At 48.6% G+C, this 24,851-nt stretch overlaps 2 protein-coding genes across 11 annotated transcripts in view; one reads left to right on the top strand and one right to left on the bottom strand.

The window, feature by feature from the left end:
• Positions 1 to 53: 53 nt before the first annotated feature.
• Positions 54 to 20,639, bottom strand: LOC1281382 (katanin p60 ATPase-containing subunit A-like 1). 6 transcript variants are annotated; one of them, XM_061649368.1, is made up of 5 exons: positions 19,663 to 20,639; positions 15,542 to 15,593; positions 5,577 to 5,819; positions 2,663 to 2,985; positions 54 to 2,583 (listed from the first exon to the last, which is right to left on the bottom strand). In XM_061649368.1, the coding sequence occupies exons 4-5, from the start codon at positions 2,843 to 2,845 to the stop codon at positions 1,045 to 1,047; spliced, it is 1,722 nt and encodes a 573-aa protein (XP_061505352.1). In that variant the 5' UTR covers positions 2,846 to 2,985; positions 5,577 to 5,819; positions 15,542 to 15,593; positions 19,663 to 20,639; the 3' UTR covers positions 54 to 1,044. The 6 variants fall into 6 exon arrangements, with proteins under 6 accessions (XP_061505352.1, XP_061505350.1, XP_061505348.1 ...); XM_061649366.1 differs by having other exon boundaries at positions 5,730 to 5,819; XM_061649364.1 differs by lacking the exon at positions 5,577 to 5,819.
• An 890-nt stretch (positions 20,640 to 21,529) lies between these two features.
• The window catches only part of LOC1281333 (uncharacterized), a 33,640-nt gene continuing 30,318 nt past the window's right edge, over positions 21,530 to 24,851 (top strand). The window contains exons 1-2 of one of the 5 annotated variants that reach the window (XM_061647173.1): positions 21,530 to 21,680; positions 24,016 to 24,413. The gene's annotated coding sequence lies outside the window, so the exon portion shown is untranslated. Of the gene's footprint in view, positions 21,681 to 23,644; positions 23,827 to 23,854; positions 24,414 to 24,851 lie in introns of those variants that run through there. The other 4 variants (XM_061647175.1, XM_061647178.1, XM_061647179.1 and 1 more) reach the window with 4 other exon arrangements.

Here is a 24,851-nt window from a genome sequence, read left to right as displayed (position 1 = left end):
ACTTTTGGCACGGCAAATTTTGCGATGAAAAAAGCAATAATGAAACATGCTCGTTTTTATTTTGTCATTTTCTATAAAATGTTACTCAAATGTGTTTATTACGTCTTATCGCTCCTAATCGCTAGGTATTATGATTCGTTTAATTGTAGTAGTAAAATTAAAAATAAAAGAAAACAGAAAGTAAACGCTCGCTATAACGCCACTCAGCAGTTCTTGCCCCCTCCATCGCTAACAGGGCGGCTTTCTCCTTCATCAATTCAGTAGTAGTAATAATAGTTCTTGTGTGATTTTGTTGTTCCTTCCCTGCTAGAATCCCTCTCAACCCTCTTCAGAATTTTTGCGACGCTCCTTTGAAGCATAAATGATGTTAAAACAGCCCCGCGTACACGGATGACAACAGGCACAACCAGTCAAGGCGTTTGGATCACATCAGCACAACGGAAAGCACGTGTGTACATAACAATTAAAAAAAAAGAAGAAGCATGTGAGCGAAAATCAACTCCCCTTGACTCTCTCTTCGCCAGCTTTGCAAGCACTTTCTTCTTTAGTAACTCGTGCTGTTGTTGATATGACGATGCGTTGAAGCGTTTAGTAGCCGGAAGGGCACTATTGTGATATAGCGCCCGAGATATAAGGGTTTTGCGCAGCCTGGCTGTGTTGTAAACCAAACCCCAACAAAATGTGATGCAATTCGAGAAGCTAATCTTCCGATTTGCGCCACCGAAGTGGGACAAGTTTAGCGCAAATAGTCGCACAAAAATCCTTTGCTCTTTAAGGTCCCATATGTTTCGATCCCAAGTGATACGCCCGCTCTCTCTCACCCTCGCTTCTCTCATTCTCACTATACAAAGATCACAAATCACGCTGAACTGCCTTAGTACAGCCCTGCCTACCACCCACCCAGTCATCCTCATCATCAGTCATTTAAAAAACGATACACAGCTTTATCCTCGGGTTGATCGTCGTGGTCCCGGTTAAAGCGTACCACAGCCAGGCGGAACTGCTGCTGCTGCTACTGTTTGCCGACCGCACCGCGACGTTCCATCACGACGAGCCAAACTCCTTCATCCACTGCTGGTACTTCGCGAGATCGTCTTTGGATACGCTCTTGTTGCACTTGGAAATGGCCTCTTTGAAGTCCTGCTTCGATACCGGCAGATCCAGCTCCTCCTTCGCCAGCTGGCGGATCTGCTCGGGCCGCAGGCCGGCGATCTTGCGCCGCATCGACATCATCGACGCGTCCCGGCACACGTTCGTGATGTCCGCGCCCGAGTACCCGTCCAGCCGGTCGGCAATGTCGCGCATGTCCACCGACTCGTCCACCTTCACCTCGCGCAGATTGATCTTGAGCAGCGCCTCGCGGCCCTCGCTGTTCGGCAGCGGGATGTAGATGCGCTTCTCGAGCCGGCGCCGCAGCGCCTCGTCGATGTCCCACGGGAAGTTGGTGGCGGCCAGCACCATCACGATCTTGGTCGCCTCGTCGTTGCTGACGCCGTCCATCTGCACCAGCAGCTCGGACTTGACGCGGCGCGACGCCTCGTGCTCCGATTCCGAGCCGCGCCGCGAGCAGAGCGAATCGATCTCGTCGATGAAGATCGTGCTCGGCGCGTAGAACCGGGCCATCTCGAACAGCAACCGGACCAGCTTCTCCGACTCGCCCCGATACTTGGACGTGAGCGTCGAGGAGGACACGTTGAAGAACGTGGTGCCGCACTCGGTCGCGACCGCCTTGGCAAGCATCGTTTTGCCCGTGCCGGGCGGGCCCACCATCAGCACGCCCTTCCACGGCCTCCGGATGCCCTTGAAGTAGTCGGGCATCCACATCGGCAGGACGACCGCCTCCTCCAGCAGCCGCTTCGCCTCGTGCAGGTCGGCGATGTCGTCCCAGTGGATGTTCGGATTCTTCTGCAGTATGTCGCGCTCGAGCATGTCCACCAGGTCGACGTCCGCGTGGCTGGCCGGTTCGAACTTGCGCTCCACCTCCTCGGGCGTATCGCCCCCGTTGTTGCCCTCCTCGTCGTCGCCGAGCTTCTCCTTGTCGCCCTTCTCGCCATTGCCGTTCGTGGCATCGCTAGCGCCCGGTGCTGTCGAGCCGCGCTGACCCGCCGCCTTCGTGCGGGGCAGTGTGCCGGTGCGGGACGCACCATTCATCCCGGACGTTCCGCCGGCCCGTGCCGTCTGGCTGATTGTCTTGCGCCCGCCCACGGTCGAGGTGGAGGCTGACTTTGTGGCCGCATTGCGCCGGTTCACCTCCGACTTGCGGTTCAGCGCTGTGCTGGAGCGTGACTGGTTGCGGGGCGCTACCGCCCGCCGATGGTCCGGTGGGGGCATATCGGGGGCCGGGGCCCACACGTCCGGATCGATCGGTCCTCCTCCGCCTCCGCCCCGGCCACCGGACGCCGGCGGCATCCAGATGTCCGGATCGGCCCGGAACCAGGCGGCCGGATCTTTGCTGGCCGTTTCGTGCAGGGGCGTGCGGATGCGGGCCTGCAGCGGTGCGTTCTGCAGATCCATCGTAATCTCGGTAAGCGTCTTCTGGATCAGCTTCATTTGATTGTACTCTTTGTTAATTTCTTGCTGTATCTGCAAAATTGGAAAAGGGGAAAACGTGCGGTCAGACATCGGTGTAAGGTACTCGTGCTCTGCTGCTGCCACTGCTTACCATCAACCATTTGCCCTTCTGCAGTGGCTCGCTGAGACCGACCAGCAGCTTGCGGAGCATCTGCAGCACACCCTCGTAGTAGATGCCGGCCGAATCGTAGTTCCCCATCACGGCCATCTCGCGGGCCAGCTTCGTGTTTTCGCATATTTCCGCTGTCGATAGACCGGCCATAACGATGGTCATTCCTCCTGCCGTTTGGGGGGTGGCGTGACGGCGCGTCGGTAGCGGCGACACACGAGCAACCAGTTCCGTGTTAAGCTCTCTTTCTCTCTATTATCCGTTTAACAAACACCGTCAACAGATTGAATTACTCCTGCCACAGCCTGGAATGAAGGAAATCAAATTTAACATTAATATTATTCTTGATGCAAACGCACTTCGGGAGCGATCAGATGATGGATCACACAATGAAAAGATGTTTCTTCCAGTGTTGTAAAATGTCAATGTTAATGTCATAAAAAAATCTGACTGAAACGAAAACTATGTCAGCGTCACGTACGCAATTGTAATAATCAGATGTGATACTCAAGACAATTGGTGTGACCAATACATGCTTCGTGACATTTTTACGACCATCACTGTCACTATGTCATGACTTTTTTTTTACTGTGATCAGTTTTGCAAAATGTCACTGACATAGTCATAGACAAATTCCGGCTGAAACAAAACAATGTCAGCGTCACGAGCTCTACTGTGATGATCAGAGGTGAGACTCAAACAATTGTTACGACCATCACTTGCTTGGTGACTTGGTCGCGACATTTTCCGTCGGTGATCATCCCGATAGTCATGGGAGATATGCGGTGCGTGCGAATGGTTCCAAGAAACAAAAAAGAGCATGGTTTCTCGTTCTATTTGATCCGACAGACCATCAAACCAGAAAGAGCAAGAACGTATGCTTATTTCATACTGCCCTGCTGCACCACACGCCAAGTATATTCCAAGAATGTCGTGATTATCACCGACAGAAAATGTCGTGACCAAGTGAGTGATCGAGCGTTGGGTGTTAAACAAAATGTCATCAAGCAAGTGATTGGTCCACCAATTGTTTGAGTCTTACCTCTGATCATCTCAGTCGTGTGTGCTGTGAGCTGATTTGAGCTTCGTTTCAGTCATGAGTGCTGGTGACTGAAACAGTGGCCCGCAAAAAACCAATTCAACTGTAATATAATTATATTTTTTAAGTTAAAGAAATCCCTGAACATACGCCAATCAATCGTTCTTCCATTCCGACTCCCCAAACACAGCTTGCTTTAGGCCAACTTCACTCTCCCCCCCAATCAAGTGTGTCGTGTAAGGTAACACCAACCTTAACCACCTCTCCCTCAAGGGAGAAAAAAAGCGAACCAAAGAGAAACAATGAACAAAAAACAAAAAACAGAGCTCATTAAAGAGTTCCCACATTTCAATCACCTTCAAAAACAATAACCCCAATATGACCGGCAGGCGGTCGCAGCGGCGGGGGAGCGGAGACGTCATTTTTGGTGGTTCTCGTTTGAACCTTTACTCCCTCTTCGTCGCAAGCAATACGCCAGGCAGGGAATGCACAAGACAGGAACGAAACGATCCTTCCATTCTATGAGCCTGGTTGCATCGTGGACTGTGCCCCTCAGCGTCTTAAAGACCTGGCCATAATTCCACACCCCGTGCAAGGCGCGCGTGTGTGTGTGTTCTTGTGACACAATCGTCAATTATAAGCTAATTAGGGTACACGGCATGTTACAGAGCCTGCCAAACGGGGGTGACCGATAAGCACACCCCGCACAAGTGTGCTGCCGTTACACACGTTTGACCGGTGAGTGGCAAAAAGTGGAGAAAATCACAGCCCCAATGAAGAGGAAGAACAGGAAGCAAAACCATTTGCAGTCAGTGCGCGTGCTGTCTGGGAACAACATGCAGGTCGGAACGTTCCTGCTGCCAAGGGACCGACCGCCGTTGTAGGTTGAATTTGCCATTCAGAATCGTTCCCTGTAATACATGGGCGGAAAAGGCGGACACCAGTCAGTCAGACGCTCTCTGTACAAGCAAAGTTGGGGGGCGCAAGTTTACAGCCCGTACCTTTTGAAGGTGTAACTACTTTCTTTGCACCCCTCTAGCCACACCCAAGTGTGTCTAAGAAGTTCGGTGATGAATGAAACAATTTAAAGCGAAAAAAACAAACCCCAGAACAGTGCAACCGCCGCAACACACCGTTGAAAGGGTTTTAAAAATAACCATTCTTTGCCAGTGCTTCACAAATATGCTAAGCCCGGTAAGGAAGGGGAGGGGGCTTGAATTGCAACGGGCAGACTGGCAACTGCATCACACCAGCCCAGTCGAGGCTCTCCCCACCCCCCAAAATCCCATGGCTCGGTGGTGCAGCATTTGCATTTTTATCGGTCGGGTGAAAGGAAAATGGCGTGTCGGGAAGAAATTCATCTTCACGATCAGCACAGCACCACCACCATCACCACCACCGGCGCACCAGTCGTTTTGCGAAAGTTTTCGTTCCCCCCATTTTCTTCTCGTGCCTATTCTCGATCGTCACCGTAGTTGTCGTGGTCGTCGTCACTAGAGCATCAGAGTTTTCACTCCTTGGTTACTTCAGGGTAAGAGAAGCTCGCTTATCATCTTCAGCAGCCCGCAAAGCAGTAGCATTCAAAAACTGAACGAAATGAAGGCCCACGGCAATGGGAAGAATACCGGCAACAACCGTGCAAAGACCACCATCATCATGTCTCGCAATGTGTATCGCCACCGCGTCCCTAATGGTGTGATAAAAAGGGCTGAATTAATCACGCATTGCTTTCGTTCATGGGAAGGATGGAAATGTAGAAGACTTGTCCTCTCTCTCTTTTTAAGTCTGCAGTTATTCACATAGGTACACCCATCACCATCACGAGGTGCGCACAAAAAGCACATTATCGGAACTGACCTACAAACTGTAGCAGTGAGGACGATGGCGACCCGCACAACGCTTGAGCTAGTGTTGGAAATTGTTTTCAACGATTTTGCTTTGAATTTTGCGAAACTAACGCAAAGACATCAGGGTTGTCAAACAACCATTGTGACCCAACGTCGGTCGTACCTATGACGCTAGAGACGCTCGATCGATCGTAATCCTGCGTTCAGCACACCGCTTCCAGTTGTCTTTACCCAGCACAAGATCACTTCACCCCTAAAAAGAGAAGAAAAGCAATCAGAAAACACAAAGCATTACATATAGAAAGTGCAACCGGTGGTGATTGTACTGGTTTATAAAAGGAAACAACAAACAAACACAATAGGCATATAAAATATGAAACATAATTAGTTTGTCATCCTTTTTCACTGTTGTTCGCCTGCTGTTCGGTCTCTCTCTCCCTCTCTCTCTGTTTGTATCGCACACGCTCGGTGGAACGATGCCGCTTTCCGTGCACACTTGATTCTATTTTGAATCGAGCGAGATGATTTGGCTTGTTGCATCTTTCCACAGATCCACAGAGTCACTGCGGGGAGGAATAGAGCCAGATGAAGTGTTTGCTGCAACACAATGCAATTGTGCTGCTGCTCGTGTTGCCCTTTTTCTCAACTGCTGCACACAAATCAGAACGACCAGATGAGCGCCACGAAACGAGGCATTCACACCTTGACCGTTTCCCTTGCTGATTTTCCCGACTTTCTGTTTGCAGCACGTGGTCCGTACAACAAGAAGTCCGTATTAGTGATGGGAAACATTAAGTGTTCGGCGAAATCGATTCCAGATAGTAGGTTCGGAATAAATTTCTGGTATCGATTCTGGAATTGGCTCCGGAATTGGTTCCGCAATCATAATCAGAATCGGCTTCAGTATCGGAGTCAGATTCGGCATCTCCAAAAGAATAAGAATTTGGGCGCAAAGAATCCAAATTTACTAGATCCATTCGTATGAAGATTTCCGGATTGATTTCGGTTCTGAAACATGTTGTTACAAGAACTGATTCATGAGCAAATTCGAATTCTGGAGTCAATTCTGGTTCCGTTTCCGAAGCAAATTACGATTCCGGAGCCGATTCCGGTTATTGATGGGTAAAGTTGGCAAAAAACCGGAGTCGATTGCTAGTCGTTCAGAATCATCTGAAGCCGCCCGGAGTCACTCGGAGTTGGAATTATCCGGAGTCACCCGAAGTCGGAATCGTCCTCTGTCGGAGTCGTCAAGAGTGGGCCGGAGACGGTCTGCGAAACAAAGGCCTATATACGAAGTGCAAAAACACAACGAAATGCCTGATCACAAGCACCTTGCACTGGACAGCACCAATTGACTCCGATCGATTCCGATCGGCTCTGATCGACTGTGAACGCCTCCGTATGGCTCCGACTTCGGTCGACTCCGATTCCTGAAGACTTCGGACGACTCCGGGAGACTTCGATACTGAAAGACTTCAGGTAACTTCGATCGACTCCGGAGAACTCCGACACTGGACGACACCGGACGACTCCGGACGACTCCGGACGACTCCGGACGACTCCGGATGACTCCAGATGACCCAGGACCACTCCGACTTCGGGCGAAACTAGTGGTTCCGATTATGCCAGAGTCGGCATCGGTCTAACAATATGCGGAGTTAGATCGGAGTCGTGGGTGCGCTCCAGAAAGCACATCAATAATTCTGATTCCGGAGCTTATTCTGATTCCAGAGCCGATTTCGATTCCAGAATCAGAATCGGTTCCGAAGACAACTCCAGAATCGGCTCCGGAATTGATTCCGAACACGGAATCGGAATCGGGTAGCTCCGAATCCGAGCATCCACCACTAGTCCCGGTATAGCTATCGCTTTAATCACCGCAACGATTGCTACCGTTTAGCGCAACGATGCCGTCGTCTTCTTCGTTTATGCGCTGCAAGGAAAGCACCACCAAAATAAAACGTTCCGAAAACGGTAAGAAGCATATGCATTCAACTCCAACCATTGTACACACATGCGCGCGTGTCGGTACAGAGTCATGTGTTTTTTGCTGCGTCGTGCCCGATTTAGAGCAGGTTTTCCATAACACACACGCACGCGACGCAGTTTTGTTGTTTGTGTCGCGCTTCGTCATCGGTTTTATATAGGATAGATGGGGGGGGGGGGGGGGGGGGGAATTCGTGTGACTCATACGCACAGGAATGCCCTCCAATCCTGCGGCACGGTGCGTCCCGCGAATACCGGCCGTACCGGTGGAGGACAGCATTACAACACAGCCAACGGAAGGATATATTGATCAAACGAAAACGCAAAGAGAGCGAGAAGAGGAAAATCTGGCCGCACAAAACCTGTACCGAGAGTGAAACACAACATAAAACGCACCATTTGGTGCACGAGTACAAGGCAAAGCAAACGTTCACGCCTTAGAACACGAGGGCAGTATAATTTAAATATAAAATTGCACCGATTTGCGAACCCAAACCTACGGCGATCGCGAAATTAGGCGGGAGGTAATCATATTGTAGATGGAAGCGAGATGCAATACTGCACGCAAACCCCATGGGGGGAGAGCTGTTGTACAAAGGCTTACACCAGTCATCGATCACCACACTTCACATAAGATCGTGCTGCATTTGAGGTAAGAACGCACAGAGAACGACCTTAAAATAAACCGGCAAACCCTGCCGGCCCTTTAGATCGTTGAACTGCACTGCACGGGGAGCTGTGGGGGAGGAAAAGCGCACCAAACAATGGTTGGAAGGGGGTCGTTGGTTGATCGAAACGTAAAACAATATCCCTCCACCTATTTCCTAACGCCATCCCGAGCGCGAGTTGGCCAATGAGAAGAGTGACTTGACGGATGGACGACAACGACGAACCTCCAGGGGGGCTTGATTGGTTGCCACAGTGAAAATACACCATTATTATCCTACTGTCCGGCGGCCAAAAGCAAAACACAATCCCCGATCCGGTCCCCCGATCTCAGGTCGTTTGAAGCGGTTTAGCCCAGATGCCAGGTCGTTTCGGTGTGATGGAAATTCGTCTTTCGCGTGGCATCATCTTCCGTTCGCGTTCGCGGGGTTTGGTTGTGTTTGGCTTTGTTTGGTGTGGCCATTTAAAACGAAGAACGAAGAAAGGTGTACATAGAGACCAGGGCACAGTACACCATCACACACAGGCAAACAATAGAGACCGAATAGCATCTTGATGTTGGAACATGTTGGGTAATTTTGAATAAAAGATACATGCGCTAGAAAGATAGAGGGAGGGAAGGTGTGTTTAGCTAAAATAGAGACGGTTCACCGATAGACCGATGGACAAAACAATAAGCCCTTAAGAGGTTGTATAACATTCTAATGCGAGAAAGATCCCATTTCTATTGCACTCTACCACAACAAAAGCGGTAGATTTTTCTTACTTATGCGCTTGTGAAACGGGCACAAGCAAGCGCACACGTGTTTCAACATCACGCAACTCCTTGACCTTCCCGCAACAACGAAAGAGCAGTTAGTGCCATCAACCTCATCACTTCAGCATCGCTCTTTCCGGTTGAAACGCTTTCTCAATAGCTACTGCTGCTTGGTCGGTTGTGGTACAACCAAGCACTCCGCGAGCGGCCATAAATCAATCCGTCCACAAACGCCGTGCACACAACACAAATCAGCTGTCTCCAAAACCGACGATCCGACGTCAATTTGTCTCCAAGTCCGATCCAGTGGATGAACGCGTAAAATAGAAAGAGAGAGACACACATCTGCGCAATGATCTTCTGCGGAGAGCGTACAGCCTTCATAGAGGAAGAGGCTGGCAAAGCGTGAGCAATGAACTTCCGTAATTGGCGAGTGTTGCGCCGTTGCGAGCCGTTGCACGTTCGTGGATGACCGGCTGATGGGTGGTAATATCGCGCGTATTGATTTACCCTGAACTTGACCCGACGGATCTCCGGGACTATGGATACAAAACCTACAACGAAGCAGTAGAAAAGACGCATCCATTCAGTGGGTCCATTTGGTGTCAGTAAACGCGTTTTCAATTACTCCCGCAGCATTTAACCCTTTGGATAGTGGTGGTTTTAGATGTATAAGAATCAGATGAAGATGAAAACTATCTTCTTGGTATGGATGTTCACAGTTTGGAGCGAAGTGCAATCCCCAATATACATCAGACCGAATTTACCTCAAACCTCCTTTGGTCATCAGCTTCCATGCCAATGGACATGCAAGGGTTAACCGATGAAACACAACGGACTCGATCAACCACCAGCAATGAGTCCTACGCGCTAGTGTAATATACGTAAACGCGCTTCCACCATCGACAGAGTACACACGGGAAAGGATGAAGAAGGCCACTGTGGCACAATGTTTCCTATGCAAATGTGCGCCGCCGCCGCCGCCGCTGCCGTTACAACCTTGTGTCCCAACGCACAAGGAGGGTTGTTTTCGCGACGCCCCATACCACAACCGGAAACCTTGGCGGTTTGTACAACATTGTAGCCGTCAGCACCACCACCACACTGACTGACGGCGTACTCTCGAGATGCAAGTTCACGTCCACAAGAGTTCACTGTTCGGAGCAGGGGGTTCGTATGATGAACAACACCCAACACAGCATGAAGCAAAAAGGCTTACTTTTTACACCACAAGAGAGCTCCCAAACACTCACGAAAAAGCGTCCGGCGGTTGAAACATACGCGCTTTCCGGAGATTTCGAGACGTACGATCGCTTCTTGATCGCGCCGTACTACTACTTCAGTGATTTTAACGCTTCTTGTGCAAATTGTTTTATTTTTTCCATTGTCCAAGGTCCACTTAAAAGAGCAAAAATGCCTCGCGCAGAAGCCTTTCCCCCCAGTCCCAGTGTCTCGTGTAGCGCAACAGAAGGCTAATGGACGTAGAACCACTCCCCGCAGCAGACGCCACAGCAGTGCCAACCAGTGTCGGACTGTGCAGTGTGTGTGTGTGTGTGTCTGTGTGCCCCCAAACAGGTCTTCTTCTCCTGTGTGTCTCTGTTTGCTTGGTTGATGGCCACCACTGGATCTCTGTCCCGTCCAGAGGTGTAGTGTTTACGGTTAATTTCTCGCAAATACTCGTCATTCGATTTAAGCGACCGTAATTACACTCCGAAGAAGTCCGGACCGAACCGGGGAGTCAACCGTGTGACTGATTGCCCTTTCTACCGGTCGCCGCCACCGGCCGCCAGCCAAACGGTGAGGGAAAATAGAGGGACACAATCGAACAAAACCAAAACATCTTGCTGTGCGCGTTTTGCTGGAGAAAGGGTTTTAAGCAACGGAGTGAAGAAAACTACGGGGTAGTGTAGGGAGGCAGTAGTGCTCCTCCAAAACATGATGATGTGCAGGGGGGGTGGGAAGGTACAGCCGACAACTATTCGAGTGTAACCATTCTCTGTGCTAACGGAGTTTCTCTGCGCCCAACCCGTTTGGAGATGTCGTTTACCCCCTCTTAAAGCAGACGCAAAGGGAAAAGTAAGAGATCATTGCGACTGGATTGGGCGGGACGGAAGCATTTATAGAACAGTTGTTTTTGTACCTTCAAACCATACATGCTTCAGTGCATAAAAAAAGTAAAGAAGCAATATTCTCAAGTTTGCATCTTGTTTTGGGAAGAGGATGTGAAAAAAAGAAGACTCTCAAAACTCAAAAGACTCTTGTTGGAAAAGCAAATATTAGCAGATGATCATCGTCAAACAACAGAACAGCAGTGAGTGTAAATAACACTATGGATGACGGAATAACTGTTATTAGAATGTTAAATCCACGATCAACTTGTAGAAGAGATGCAATAGAGCTTGTAGAATTTGTCTCCACCATGAGGGGTTCATGAAATCGAGATGTCTGCCCGAGTGATGTGTCTTCTTTAGGGATGGATATAGCTCTGATTCAGATTCATGCAATTGAATTAATCTTTGAAAAGAATGAATGAATCTCAAGGTTTAAGATTCATGAATCTCCAAATCTTCAGAGACTCATCAATCTTTAGAAATTCGATTCGAGATGCAAATCATTCATCGCTAAAGCTTCAAATGAATGAATCTCAATGAAGCACAACACTCGTCTTGTTGGTCTGCTCACGATGAAATACGTCACCGTGACATAGGCCTGTCAATAATTATTCTCCAAGATGCTCCGATCCTGACTGCAGCTTCCAAATCCAATCTCTGACAGGTCCTGTGTGTCCTTACTAGATCCTGTCAACGAACTCGTTATGCTCGAGCCAAACTGAAGATCACTGACGAACACCTTCTTGGTGGGGCTTTACTCCACATACTCATAACATGACCCAGACATCGCATCCTCCCAGCCTTTGCCACCATCAGGATATCCGGCTCATCGTACACAGCACAGCAAACCCGTGGTTCATCCTTCGCCTCCACAAACCATGCTCTAACACCCCGCCAAATTCGTGCGAGATATATCTCCACTCTATGTGCGACTTCGAATTCTTCTATGCTTCAACAGTTGGTGCCCATAGACCATAGTTTCTGGCTCCTGTTGCCACTAAATCGAAGGATTTTAGGAGAGGGACCTTTAGGGCAGCTGCAAACCCTCCAAGATATGCTCTCTACAAAAGCATGCACTCTGGTAGGTACAAATGTACGTCCCAGATAGTGCCGATCTCTGGGAGGAAGAACCTTAAGGAACTCCCCGCACATATCAAGTCCAGTTGTCTCTTTACGAGACATGTCCATTCCAAGTCACAGATGCCATTCGAACGACTCGACTGAGCTATTTATGCACCAGTAAATTGTCAGCGTCCGATAAGAAAGTAGGCGAGTAAGTTCGCAAGATCACCTACAGCACCTACTAAATGATCGCTGAAGTATCCACTGGGAGATTGTACTTGAAGTAAAGGTTCATCCACAACGATACATCGACTAAATATGTCAAACACACGCTTACATATAGTTGAAGAATCAAATCACTCAACAAAAATGTAGCAGTGGAATGACTCCCCAATACCATCCTATGACGCATTATTCACTGCAGCAGTAGAATCTAAATAGCTCTTCCTCTGTGTCTTTCTTCGACGATAGAGCCGGTGGAGTCAGCTCCTTAAAAAGAATCTTGTTTTCTTTGGAAATTTGCATCGAACCGCTAACATCTCGCGCTTACCCGGCCCTGAACCCTGAAACACCGACCGATCGCGCGGTCCGAAAATACACACATCCGTGGATCGATCAGCCACTGTTGTGCCTTGAGACGACGACGAGGATGATGCTGCTGCGGCACGTGAAGGTCGTTCGAGCGAATTTGCGTACCGATTCCAAAGAAGGAACCGTACCCGTACCCAAACCTTCCGGATAGTTTCCGGACACAGACGGTGACTGTTTTGCCTATACACACACTATGGCTACCACATTCCTACAGCAAATAGTGCAATGTGCCTTGTGCCACACTCTTCGGTTTCCAACCGTGTTAGGCATTTGGCCAAAAAAATAATAGAGTCCAAACAGAAATAAAAGAGCAAAAAAAAAAAACGGTTCCGGAACTATTTCCGGCCTGTTGCGCGTTTCTCTCATCGATGAGGAGGGAAAATGCCAACGAAAGAAGAAAAAAAACCCTCACCCGACCGATCGATCGATTAGTCAGTTTAAAGTAGAGCAAAAGAGTAACGAGCGCGTTGTTTGTGCGTGGAGGAAGGTGTGTGTGTGTTTGTGTGTGTGTGTGATTTTTTGCTGCTGCTGCTTAAAAATAGTAACGAAATCATCAGGAAGAAAGTACCATTCCACAAGTGCCCTGCATTTCGCCCGCTTATTGTTGTTGCGTACGGCATCCCTCTCTCTCCTGTTTGGTCTTTTTTTGTTTGTTTGCTGCGCGTTGCATTATTTTTAAATTGTTTCAAGCGTTAGCGTCCGCGTTGCAAGCAAACTGTTGCATGCGTGCGGTATTTCGCTGTGCTCAGCAACAGTGAGATGTAGTACTAGGATTTTTTAAAGTTAGTTTTTCATTGCACTATATTCAGCCAGTCTCGCGTTTTCGTACACGACGGTACTGAGACAAAATATTCGCACTTGCATGACACATTTGCAGGCCGCGTGTGCAACCGGGAACGGAAATAGCAGTTCGCCTAAAAACCAGCGAAAATCGTTCGCCTAAAAACCAGCACACCACACCGGGGGACAAGCGTTTAGGAATAATCTTTACCCCCTCTTGTGAGTAGGTTAAACCGGGCAAATGTGTGTGTGTGTGGGTAAGAAAGCCCAAAGAGAAAGGTGGAGACGGGGTATGGGTGCTGCGTGGCTTCAGGTTAGCTTAGAAGCGGAAGTGGAAAGCGCCCCGAAGCGCACTGCAACTGACGACCTTCGAAAGCAGGGAATGGGGAGGCGTCCGATGGTAGGGTGGCAGCTTTGGCACAGATTAAGCGGATCATGCCTGACTGTTTAGCTGTGGCTGCCCGTGCTAGCTATGGATAGTCGTCACAGTGCATGGGCGGTGGAGCGCTGGATCGCTGACTCTTTGCTGCGTGTTGGAGTGCTCGTTTGCCTCACTCTCTCTCTCTCACTCTTTCTCTGTGTGACACATATTTTCTTTTGTTTTTGGTTTGGCATTGTTTACGGTGTAGCGTTAGATGTGCTCCATTACACTACAAGCTCTAGTATATTAGTAACAATTAATTGAAATGATGTTGCACTTCAAACGAGGTAGCATATTTTTTTGGGAGAGAAAATTGAATTTTGGAGCATTATGCATTAAAGGTTGACAAATACATAAAATAAACGAAGCTGGTTAGCTTAAATTCTAACCATGACACACAAACATTAACATTAACAGCGTGTAATTAAATGTCTGTTTTATCGCCATCAAGCAGCAAAGCAATAACTTCTCGATACGGATCGTTCAGCCAATTGATTGGCGGAGGATTGGAAAAAGGCATTAAAGCAATCCCACTTCCGATATCTAATCAAACCAGAACATGCTGCGGAGCACGGAACCACCGCCCACGGCCTGAACTGAACTGAAAGGCCGTTCATCTCTTGAGCAATGCTTGGAATTCTAGCGATCCGTGTCCCGTGATTGACCCGAGTCACTCACTCGCGCTTCACATACACCGCGCAGGCACGATCGATCCGGGCGGGCTGACGTCACCGTGTTGAGTCGCGGACCCATTCAAAAATCACAACCAACGCCCTACACACAATGCGCCAACACAGTCACAGTTTGCGCCCTACGCCAACGCAAATCTCTTGGAGCACACAAAACACACATCAACAACGGCAACAAAATCAAACAGCAATCGAAGAGCATTTAAACGACTCGGCAAAGACAGGAGAAGAAAAACGTTTCGCTCAAACGGCAGACGGGTGGCTGGGGCAAGATATGAAATCCGCGCCACCACTGCGATCGACGACCACACGTTGGACCTTGGCGGAGTCGGATGATCGAGTTTGTTTCTCTCTTCTCTGTGTGTGTGTCTCGTTTGCTTTAGAGCTCGTGCGTGCGTGGGTTGTCGCATGTGACGACGGTGACGATCGGAACGGTCCCCCCGAAATGGGGATCATTGCCGGTCCGGCGTCAAAACGGTGATCGGTAACCGACGCACGGATTTCGAACCTCCTCCTCTCCTTCTCCGTGATCGTTAGAACGAATGATCAAAGTCACGCTCTTACGTACTGGAGGTAGCAATGATTTACGATAAGCATTCACCCATCACTTCAGATTACTATTATCGATCACCTCTCCTCTTCCATGGTGCAAACAACCCCCGGTTTTCTCGGGACCAAACCCGTTTCCCTTGGCGGTGGTGGTGCACAACGTGAGAAAACAGCCCTTGCCACAGAGCATTGCAAAAGGTCACACATATGCGACGACGAATGGCATTATGCATAATGCAGTTTCTCATTTGCTGCGCAACGGTTGCTTTGCCGCATTTAGAGGGGTGTATGGTTGCTTCTTCCATCACTCGTTCAACCCACCAGCAGCGCCCCAGCAGGCGCACGTAGTTGTGTGTAGCTCACCTCACGAGATCATTTAGAGAGCGGGTGCTGCGCGCGCGTTTGGTGAATAAATCTAAAAGTAAGAAGAAGAATAAGAAGAAGAATAAGAAGAAGTAGAAAATGTTACAAAGCTAGTAACGTTTCTGTGCGCATACGATTGTGTATGTGTATGGAAAATGATAAAGAAAATGCTTTTGACATCCTACAGCAATTCGTTACGATCCCAGGTGATCAGCGATCGTTTGGGACGATTGTTTGGAACGAAATACAGTGAAATCTATGTAAGATGTAGTCTCTTCGAGATGACGGTCCCGTTATATTGCATACATTCTAGGTCTCTTCAAGATGAATGCCTCCCTAAGGCGAATGTTCTCTAAGCTGCATGTACGATATGGCAGTCTTAATTTTCTAAGAGCTTTTGGAAGACAATTGACAAAAATATCGGTCAAAGGATGTCAGCAAGGTTTTCCTGCATGGTTTCTTGGTTACTTCTGTACTCCATTTTTGGTTCTTTGGGGTATTTTTCTCATTTTCATCTTAGATTATGTGTTTACTATGTAACAGAGAAAACATTTAAATTTCTATCTCAACCTTCCGTACATTATCTCTCACGTGTCAGTCCTCTTTTTAGGTCTCGTTGCATAAAGTAAAAACAACCACCACCGACACGACTGGTCAAAAATCTCAAACGTGTAAATCTCATGCAACGCAACACCAACCAACGAGTCTCCACGGGCGCTTTCCGTTTTTTTTGTGTGTGTGTCTTAGCCCAAAAAGCCGCGCCGTGCGCGTAGGAAGCCGGAAATTAACACCCTGCGCGTCGACGAGTGGGATCCTCTCCCAGAGACCGTCTCTGATAGTGCCCGCGGCGCACGATCATTACTTTCGATTTCTGGAGTTCTCTTGTAAGGGGTTGCTGTGTCCGCGCATCGGTCGCAGTACAGTGCTTGCAAATCTCGAAAGAAAGTGATTTCTTCTGGGATTGGGGGGTGGGGGGTGGGGGGGGGGGTTGTGTAGCTAATAAGGGGAAAGGTTATACTCCTCCTCTTCGGCACGTGGTGCTTGGTAGCGCTAAAATGGCAGATCAAATTGCTGCTCCATTTTCGATGCATTCGAGCGCACCACCACCCGTTTGTTAAACTGTGTTACACGGCCACAGATATCAGGAATCGATACGCCGACGCGCGATCTTCATGATCGTCTTTCCGTTTTGGTCCGAGGAGTTACGATTTGCGAAAGTTTGCCATTTCCTTCACCCGTCTCTCTACTTCTTTCCCAGCAGCAGGGTTTTGTTTTACGCTTAAAGCCTGATACACGAAATGCTCTCGAGAGGGGTGGTAGTATAAGTATTAATTACAAATTAGCCAGTTCGTCTCTTGTGCGTGATCGTGATTTTGTGCTACACCGTCCCATTGCCCTGACTAACAGCGGCGAGAAAGCATTCATGGGGTAAAAGTACCCTCTTGCTGATCACGGGTAGAAGAAGCAGTTGAAAGGTTTGCAAAACCCCACCTGAACTCACACGTGGCCCCATTTTACTCCCCAGCTCAGCACCTCCTCCCCCCGGGTGGAGCGTTTTGAGTAAACAAAGGTGAAGAGAAATAATTACGCCCTCTCTCAGCAAGTATTTGTTTTAGGGGACAGGGCTGCTTCTGGGACGATCTCTTATCGGTGTGTGACGGGTATGGTAGGCACTCAAACTCATCTCTACTAGCACAGTGCCTTAGTTTGATGAGCCAGTACAGCAAAAACAGTACTACCGGCCACCGTCTGGCGCCAGCGTGAAGAGTGACTAATGAAACTATTTGCGCTTGTCGTCTTGGTACACCTACCGCTTCTATTCCCGAACGTTAACGCTGTTTCGTAAATGATATTAATAGCGGTGTTGTATGCTTTACACCTTTTAATGAGTAGTAGTCGTGAACATAAGCTGACAACTATTCAACACACTAATTAGAACTGTTTAACATGATTAATGCAATCATTCGATTAAATTCTATAAAACCGTTATCTTCTGCAACCAATCTTCATAAACAAATCTCACCCAAAGGTACTACTTCCCAGAACCGAACCGAAGATCAATAAATGTCTCTTTTTTCTGTGCTTTAGTGTACATATTTTCACCAACAAATCGATGAACTAGCACGAAACCACCACCACCATGAATCATGTTTTGTTTGACGTAATATAACAAAACGTCTAAACCGAAGAAGGCAACAAAAATATAAATCTACCGAGTCATTCCGTGTCTTGCTGCTCATACCACCCCCCCCCCCCCCCCCCTTTTTAGATGGGGCAGTAGATTAGACTTTATCAAAATGGTAGGCTATTACGATAATACTTTGGCCGAAAACTATCCGTCATTATGGAGGGGTTTTAGGCAGGCGCCTTATGAAGCAAGAAAACGAACCCCCCACACACACACACACACAAAACTAAACTCCCACAAAGAACTGGAGCGCGCTTGATCGATACCGATCCCCCCCCCCCCCCCTCCGTCGTCTTCCTGCTTTTTCTTCCACTTCCAGTCACGCCCTTGTAGTGTCTTTTCCATCAAACAATAAACCCCCCAAACGGCCCAGCCAAATTTAAGGGCAACCTCTAATTCGACCAGCCGGCTTCGGTAAGTGTGTATGCTCGGTACTTCCTCAGCGATGGAAAAGAGGCCTGAGTGGGTGGTTAGCTGCCTCTTTTTGTTTTTGCTTCGCTTTAATAACTGCCAGACTGCAAAACTTCCACTGTCGACGGGTGCACTTTGGGCCGGAAATATATGCCAAAAGGGGGGGTTTTAAAGACAGCAAAAATGCGCTCCCCAAACAGCATCGTGGTACACCTTTTCTTGGTGGCTCCTACTCTATCTGTTGTGCATCTGAAGTGAAGCTGACGACGACTGCCACACTTTCGAGATGGGATGGGGAAGCTTTGTGTCTTGGCCTGGGTTTGGTACAATCGACCTCTTTCACACCGGAACTGGAGAACCCGCCCCTTCCCATTTGAATTGTATCGCTTCGGGACGGTGTTCCCAGTGAGTGCGTCATTTTCTCACCACTACCACCACCACCACCCATTCGATTGCTGACGGGAGAGTGTGACCTTATGGAACGGTGTGGCTCGGAATGGCCTTGCGGTGGAGTGGCGGTGGGAACATTCAGTTAGTGCGATTCCAACGCCCACCTAAGCCCGAACAAAAAAAACGCTGAAACAAAAACAACGAATTATCTCCCTTTTACGCTTCTAATCTGGAGTTTTTACAAGAAACCTAGGGTTGAGGGACCTGTGCGGTGGTTGAGGTACAAGCGGCATTTTGCTACAGGTGACAACAGGTTTGTTGGCCTTTCTTGGTACGACGATGACGACAACGACGACGACGAGCTGTGCTGACGCGCTGTGGCCGAACTGGTTGACCTCGAGGCACACAGTCCGGGCGGTTGTGCGGCATAGAACGTACGTCGTTGTGTGGCTCCCTTGTGCTGGCGTGCTTGCTTGGGCAAACAAACGCAAACCCGGGGGGTGGGAGGGCCTACAGCGCACTCTTGTGGGTCATAAAATGTCTCGAAAGACTCGTTACAGGTGTATGCAATCTATACGCAACAATATGAATTAATTCATCATGTTAGTCAGCAAACTGTGTGGCCTAACAACATGCTCGTCGTGGGTTCAAATCTCGTTTGGTGGCAGGTGAAGCAGGTCCACGCACCATCAGATAGGTAAAACAGTAGGCGGCCATGACCGACTATCGTCGTTACGCCAATTACAGGAAGGAAATTATGCTGAATATTGGTAATCCAAGTCAGCATCATCTGGTGCCTTCTGTTTTGGTTTCGCTTTCTACCGTGCCTCCCACCAGGGGAAGGTGTGCATAATTCCCGCCGGATTGGGGGAGGAAAGCCCACCCCTAGCAGGGTGGGTGGGGGATGGTTCGCGGGGAATACAAGCAGCTGATAACAACATTGGGCTGGCATTTGACGTTTGCACTAGGATCGAGCGAGAGCGGAGCGGCACGAGAGAAGGATGCCAGCTGATAAAGAAACGCCTCCATTTATACGCCACAACTACCACCATTCACCATCACCACCACACCACCACACCAACACTACCGGTTGAAGGCAATGGCAGTGCGATCCACCCACACAGTAACCAACCTGCGTTGGACGTCGTCTTTTGATGGTCGTCGGATGATTCGTTCTCGGTTGTAGCTTTTCCAGCCGTCCAGCGATGACCAGCTCATTTTCCGCCCGTGTTCTCCTCCAGTAGCCGTCGAGCTTTCGTCATCGCCTTTTCTTCCCAGCCTACTACAGCTACTTATTGTTGCTGCGTTGTTGCTGCTTTACAAAAAAACCGCAATACGAAAAACACACGCGCACGTACACATACACACACACACACACACAGACGGACGGACGGACACACATGCACAGAGTATAATAGCGCGATTCTACACTTCGGGTAGGGAATATTCTTTTGCACGCGCCGCACGCGCTCCACTTCTTTCCTGCTCTCGGCGCTCGTTCCCTGCGCTACCGTTTGCGGGTAAAGGTGAATAACACACACCGTTGCTCTTGGTGGTTTGCTTGCTCGCTTGCTTCTCGCTTGCGCCCGCCTGTCAGAGAACGCGAACGCTTCTGGGGGCCTCCTGGCGACGAATTCAGAACAAAACCAAACACACACGCGCACACAGAACACTACAGACAGCACACCGAAGTGGATACTCTGTTTATGGCAAAAAACACACAAATGTTTCGAAACGCGACACACACAGGCACGGGGTAATGAGTTATGCACACAGTAGTGCGGTTGAGCAGAGTGTTTTGTTGCTTTCACGGCACAACAACCACCGTGTTCTTCACCGTAATGCACAACACGGCACACGGATGGCACCTTCTTTCACCGCTGGGACCGCTGTTGATCTTTTCACACGGCTAGCGACCAGCTTCGATCGTCTCCGATCACCGTGCACGCAATGCAAAGCCTTTTTCTCACGTACTCCGCTCTCTTCGCAACAGCTCTTGACACAAACACACACGAGCCCCGAGACACCGCCGATGAGACGTCGCCCGCGTGTACTCGATCGGCACGGGTACGTACATGGTGCGGGCTGTCAACCAGTGGTCCCACGCAAGGTGTGTTTATTTAGAAGGTGAATTATTAGCGCGTTTGCTGGGCGCCATCATTGAGTATTGTTATGTCAAATCGCATACAATTTTCTATACCCCCCTCTTGCCCTTCCCGATTTTAATACCGGAGCCCCCAGTATTGTTATGTCAAGTCGTGAAATGTCAATTTGCTCTGAAGCACTTCACCTCCTAATATCCAAACACCTTGGTCCCACGAACGATGAAGCCAAGCTGACAGTATCTGACCGCGAGAGGTGAAAGAATGTTTTATTGATGACATCTGAAAATGCGAAAATGCGTTAATTTCGGAATGTAATAAGTAAAAATGTTGGTGGATGAATTCAACATATTGCGCAAACATTAAAGCAATATTCAATATGGCAAACACAACAAGTCGTATGACCACACCTCTTGTATATACACGCAACGGCGCTTGTCACATGCGAATGTCAAGTAAAGGAACGTTAATTTCAAATTTGGGAGGCTCCAAAACCGATTTAAAATGTATCCTTCTTTTTAAATAGCTTACAAAAAATATGGCAAGTGGGTTTAAAACCATTTAAATGGAAAACGAGAACGATTCACATAAATAAACGGTCATTTTTCATTTGCTTCAAACGATGTGTCGCGGCGGGCGGCTAAAATAGTAAGGCGGCTGTTTATTATTTGGCGGCCAAAATATTCGTTGGTAAAGTTGTTTATCCCTTTTTTTACTTCGTTCGAACGGTTCATTCAGTAAACGTGTAACGTTTCTGCATACTACCTATTGTAAAAAATATCAAGCAAACAAGCGAAATTACAACAAATTTCATCAAACAACAAAAGCATCTTTTCGAAACCACACACCAACAGAACCGTTTCAACCGGTTCCGTTTGACAGCTGACTGAGCTGAGGGCACGCACACACCTTCAGCGCACCGTGTAAAACGCAAGGGGCGAAGAAAAGCGTTCGGTCTGCTCGGGAAAAACACTGTGCGATACAGGCAGCGCTCGTACTTATCGTGCTAGATTTGGTGGTAGCCGTTTTCCAGCGTTCATTTCTTCAAGTAGGTGATTTTGTGTGATTGAAAAACTGCTGTAAAAGTGTTTCGGTGCGTTGAGGAGTTAAATTGAAAGCTTTGTTCGGTGGTGGCCTCGGTGTTAACTTTACGTTGGAAGACTTGTCTGCCAAGAATGGACCTCCCCCCCCCCCCCCCCACCCATACCTGTTTAAAAAGCATTTGCTGGCTGGATTGTTCGTCGGTCAAACGGAATAGCGCGCAAGGAGGACTGTTAAAAGGGACCAGTAAAACCATTGTCAGTCGCTGGCTTTTCCCTAAAGTTTATCCGAAACCTTGAGCGCGCTCGTGTTTGATCAAACAACACGCTTTGCCTTTTCCACTTGGGCAAACGTACATTGAAGGAAGAGGGGGGAAACAAATACGAAAGAAGGTCATTCTGGAACCGTGAAAAACGAGTACCGTGTCTGGTGTGTCCGTTGGTGTTAGTGAGCGAGTCCTTGTAGTCCTGTCAAGCGCGAGCAAACCCACCGGGGGAATATCCTTGGTGTAGTGAGAAACCAATTTTGACCGCAGTGTTGCTAAAGAAACCGACCAAAACCAGAAAAGGTCCCATTTGCGGAACCGATACCATTGCCCACTGCGAACAAAGCAACTCTCAGTTTCAGTTATACCCATATGCAAAGCAGGCAGTGCACGCGTCGACCACCAGCTGAAGAGTGCTAGTGGAGGGGGGAGGGAAGGGAAGCGATATCGTAGAGCGTTTGAAAGCGGCGAAAGAGATAGCGTGAGAGAGGGATATACATAGAGAAACAGATTACGAGAGAACGAGAGCTAGTGGATGAAACTGGCTAGTTTTTCTATGTGCCGCTGGTGTTTTTTGTGTTTATGTGTCTGTATGTGTGTGCTATCATCTAACGAATAATTAACCGTGACAATTAACCACCCCACGGAGGGTGCGAGTCATACATACGATCAAGACGTACGGAAGGAGGACCTGCCCAGGGGCTTGCTTTTGTTGTACGATTGCTGCTTCTTGCTTCTTGTTCATGTTTTTGACTGGTGAAGCTCTTCGCTCGTGCATTTGTATCGCATCCAACGAGCACGTTACGGAGGACCGCGCTGCAGAAAACGCGCACCGCATTGCGTGACATTACACGGCGTACGCATACCAGTGTGTAAGGCTCACGGTACGGTACGCGTGTAAGTTTGCTATTGTAGTAGCTTGCTTGCCATGTGTGTGTGTGTGTGTGTGCTGGTTGCTATAGCCAAGCTAGTGCACGATTACAGAGCTGCGGGCAAGCACGTAGGTCAGGGTTGCTCAGCGTGTTTTCATTTCGTGTATTACTGTCACTTCCAGTGGGTTTTAAAAAGGTGTTTTTCTTCTAAATATTATAAAAGAGCAATTTTCCACATGACAATATTTTTCGCAGCTTTTTTTCAGCTTAAAACACTCTCGTAGATTGAATGTACAAATTTGAGTCGTAACTGTAGCTTTTAATTGATTTTGTGCGATTCTATTCACTCCATACAAGAACGTTTGTCAAGCAATTGAGCAACCCTGGCCGGTTTCACCTGGCACAGCTGACGGGGAGTGGACCCGAGAGCAGTTCAGTAGCGTGTAGTTTGGCGATAGAGAGATATGGAATGGGAAATTAGATGAAGCTGTTTACTTGCCAATGAAGCCATTGGGAGGGTTGACAAAAAAAACGGCACGGAATCCGTATTTGGAATTGTCGTTTCGCTCTCGTTCATTTTTCGTCTCTCCACCGTTCTCCAACTACGCTCTCTATCTCTCTGTGTGTGTCTCTTTCTCTCAGTCAGCTAGTGAGCTTTCGTAGATTAGAGGGCTTCTAGGTCACATTTACTCTCAAGATCAATCGAGCCGAATTTAATATTTTTTAAATGTTTTTTTTTGGCACACATACAGTAGGTGACGATTTCGCAACCGACCCGGTGCAATTGGTAACCATAGTTACAGGATTATTACATCACGCAGTGGCGGATTGTGGTGCATGTCAAAAATAGTGCACAACTCGCCAACATTGGAGAGAACTGTTCACGTTTTCTCTCGCGCGCTCTCTTTCTCGTGCTCTCGCTCTCTCTCTCTCTCTCTCTCTCTCTCTCTCTCTCTCTCTCTCTCTCTCTCTCCGAAGCGCAGCCACCCACCACCCACGAGCACTGACTGTTCGGGGTATGTCGCATGGTTTTGCAGCCACCCGCAAGCAGTTGAAGATTCACCTTGCGCTTTGTTTGTTCACTGTTCAGGCGCTCGCCTTCCGAAGGGTGGCCGCCAAACACACACACACAAACACATCACCATCACCGCTGGACGTCGATTGCAATTGATTGCGAATGTGTTTTTTCTTTCATTCCTCGCTAGAAAGTTCTTAAAGTGCCAGCGAAAGTGTTTGTGTCCGTGGTCAAAAGTGAGTGAGTGATTCTTGGCAACGCCGACTAACCCCCCTCATCAGCATCCATCGTGAAGCAGGAAGCTGCCAGTCAGCTCTAGCTCTGTGCTCTGTGTTAGCCTTTTCGCTGAAGCATCTCCCGGTGGCCAGTTCCATCGGAGGCATCTTCCAAACACATACGAATTCTTCTCGGACCACAAAGCCTGCAATTGGCAAGGCGGCATCTTTTGTCGCGGTTAACTCAACCCCCCTCAACTTACCCACGGATTTCGGTAGGTTCTTCAGGCGTCGCCAACTTCCAACACCAGTCAAGGATGTGCCAGTTCAGAGTTTTCTAGCATCGTTCTACCAGCGAAAGGAGTAAGTTTGTGTAAGTATGATTGGCCCGATTTTAGATGCTTCTGTTTCACTTTTGCTACTTTCAAGCTCGAAAGACCTCAAACCTCGATGTAGTAGCATTGCATGGAAGTAAGGAACGCGTTGTAGGTGTAGTTGTTTATGCCCCGATGTATGCTGCTCGCTGACGTTTGTGGCCTGTGTACTTTCCCACAAGTACGCCGTGTGTAGCCCACCTTCACTCGACGTTAGAAGGCATCCATTTCTAGAATGTACCTACCAGAGCACTTTGTTTCTGGCTCAGCAGATAAGAGAAATAACAGGTTCCTCAGCTCGTCTCTCTCTCTCTGCCAGCTGGTTGTACTGTATTGCCGTTCCCATTGCAACGGCCAACCCGCGAGAATGACTCCCGCGGTTTAAACGCCTCCCTCCTCAACTCCCACACTGGTCTGGACACCTTGCATAATCCAGC

This window comes from Anopheles gambiae, chromosome 2, assembly GCF_943734735.2.
Source record: "Anopheles gambiae chromosome 2, idAnoGambNW_F1_1, whole genome shotgun sequence".
Classification (NCBI taxonomy): Eukaryota; Metazoa; Arthropoda; class Insecta; order Diptera; family Culicidae; genus Anopheles; species Anopheles gambiae.
This window is presented reverse-complemented; position numbering and strand designations above follow the sequence as displayed.

Excerpts from the sequence above, each read along its gene's own strand:
- LOC1281382 (XM_061649368.1), bottom strand. The coding sequence starts at position 2,845 with ATGACCATCGTTATGGCCGGTCTATCGACAGCGGAAATATGCGAAAAC. Across the intron at positions 2,584-2,662 it reads AGAAGGGCAAATGGTTGATG|ATACAGCAAGAAATTAACAA; the intron begins GTAAGCAGTGGC and ends CCAATTTTGCAG.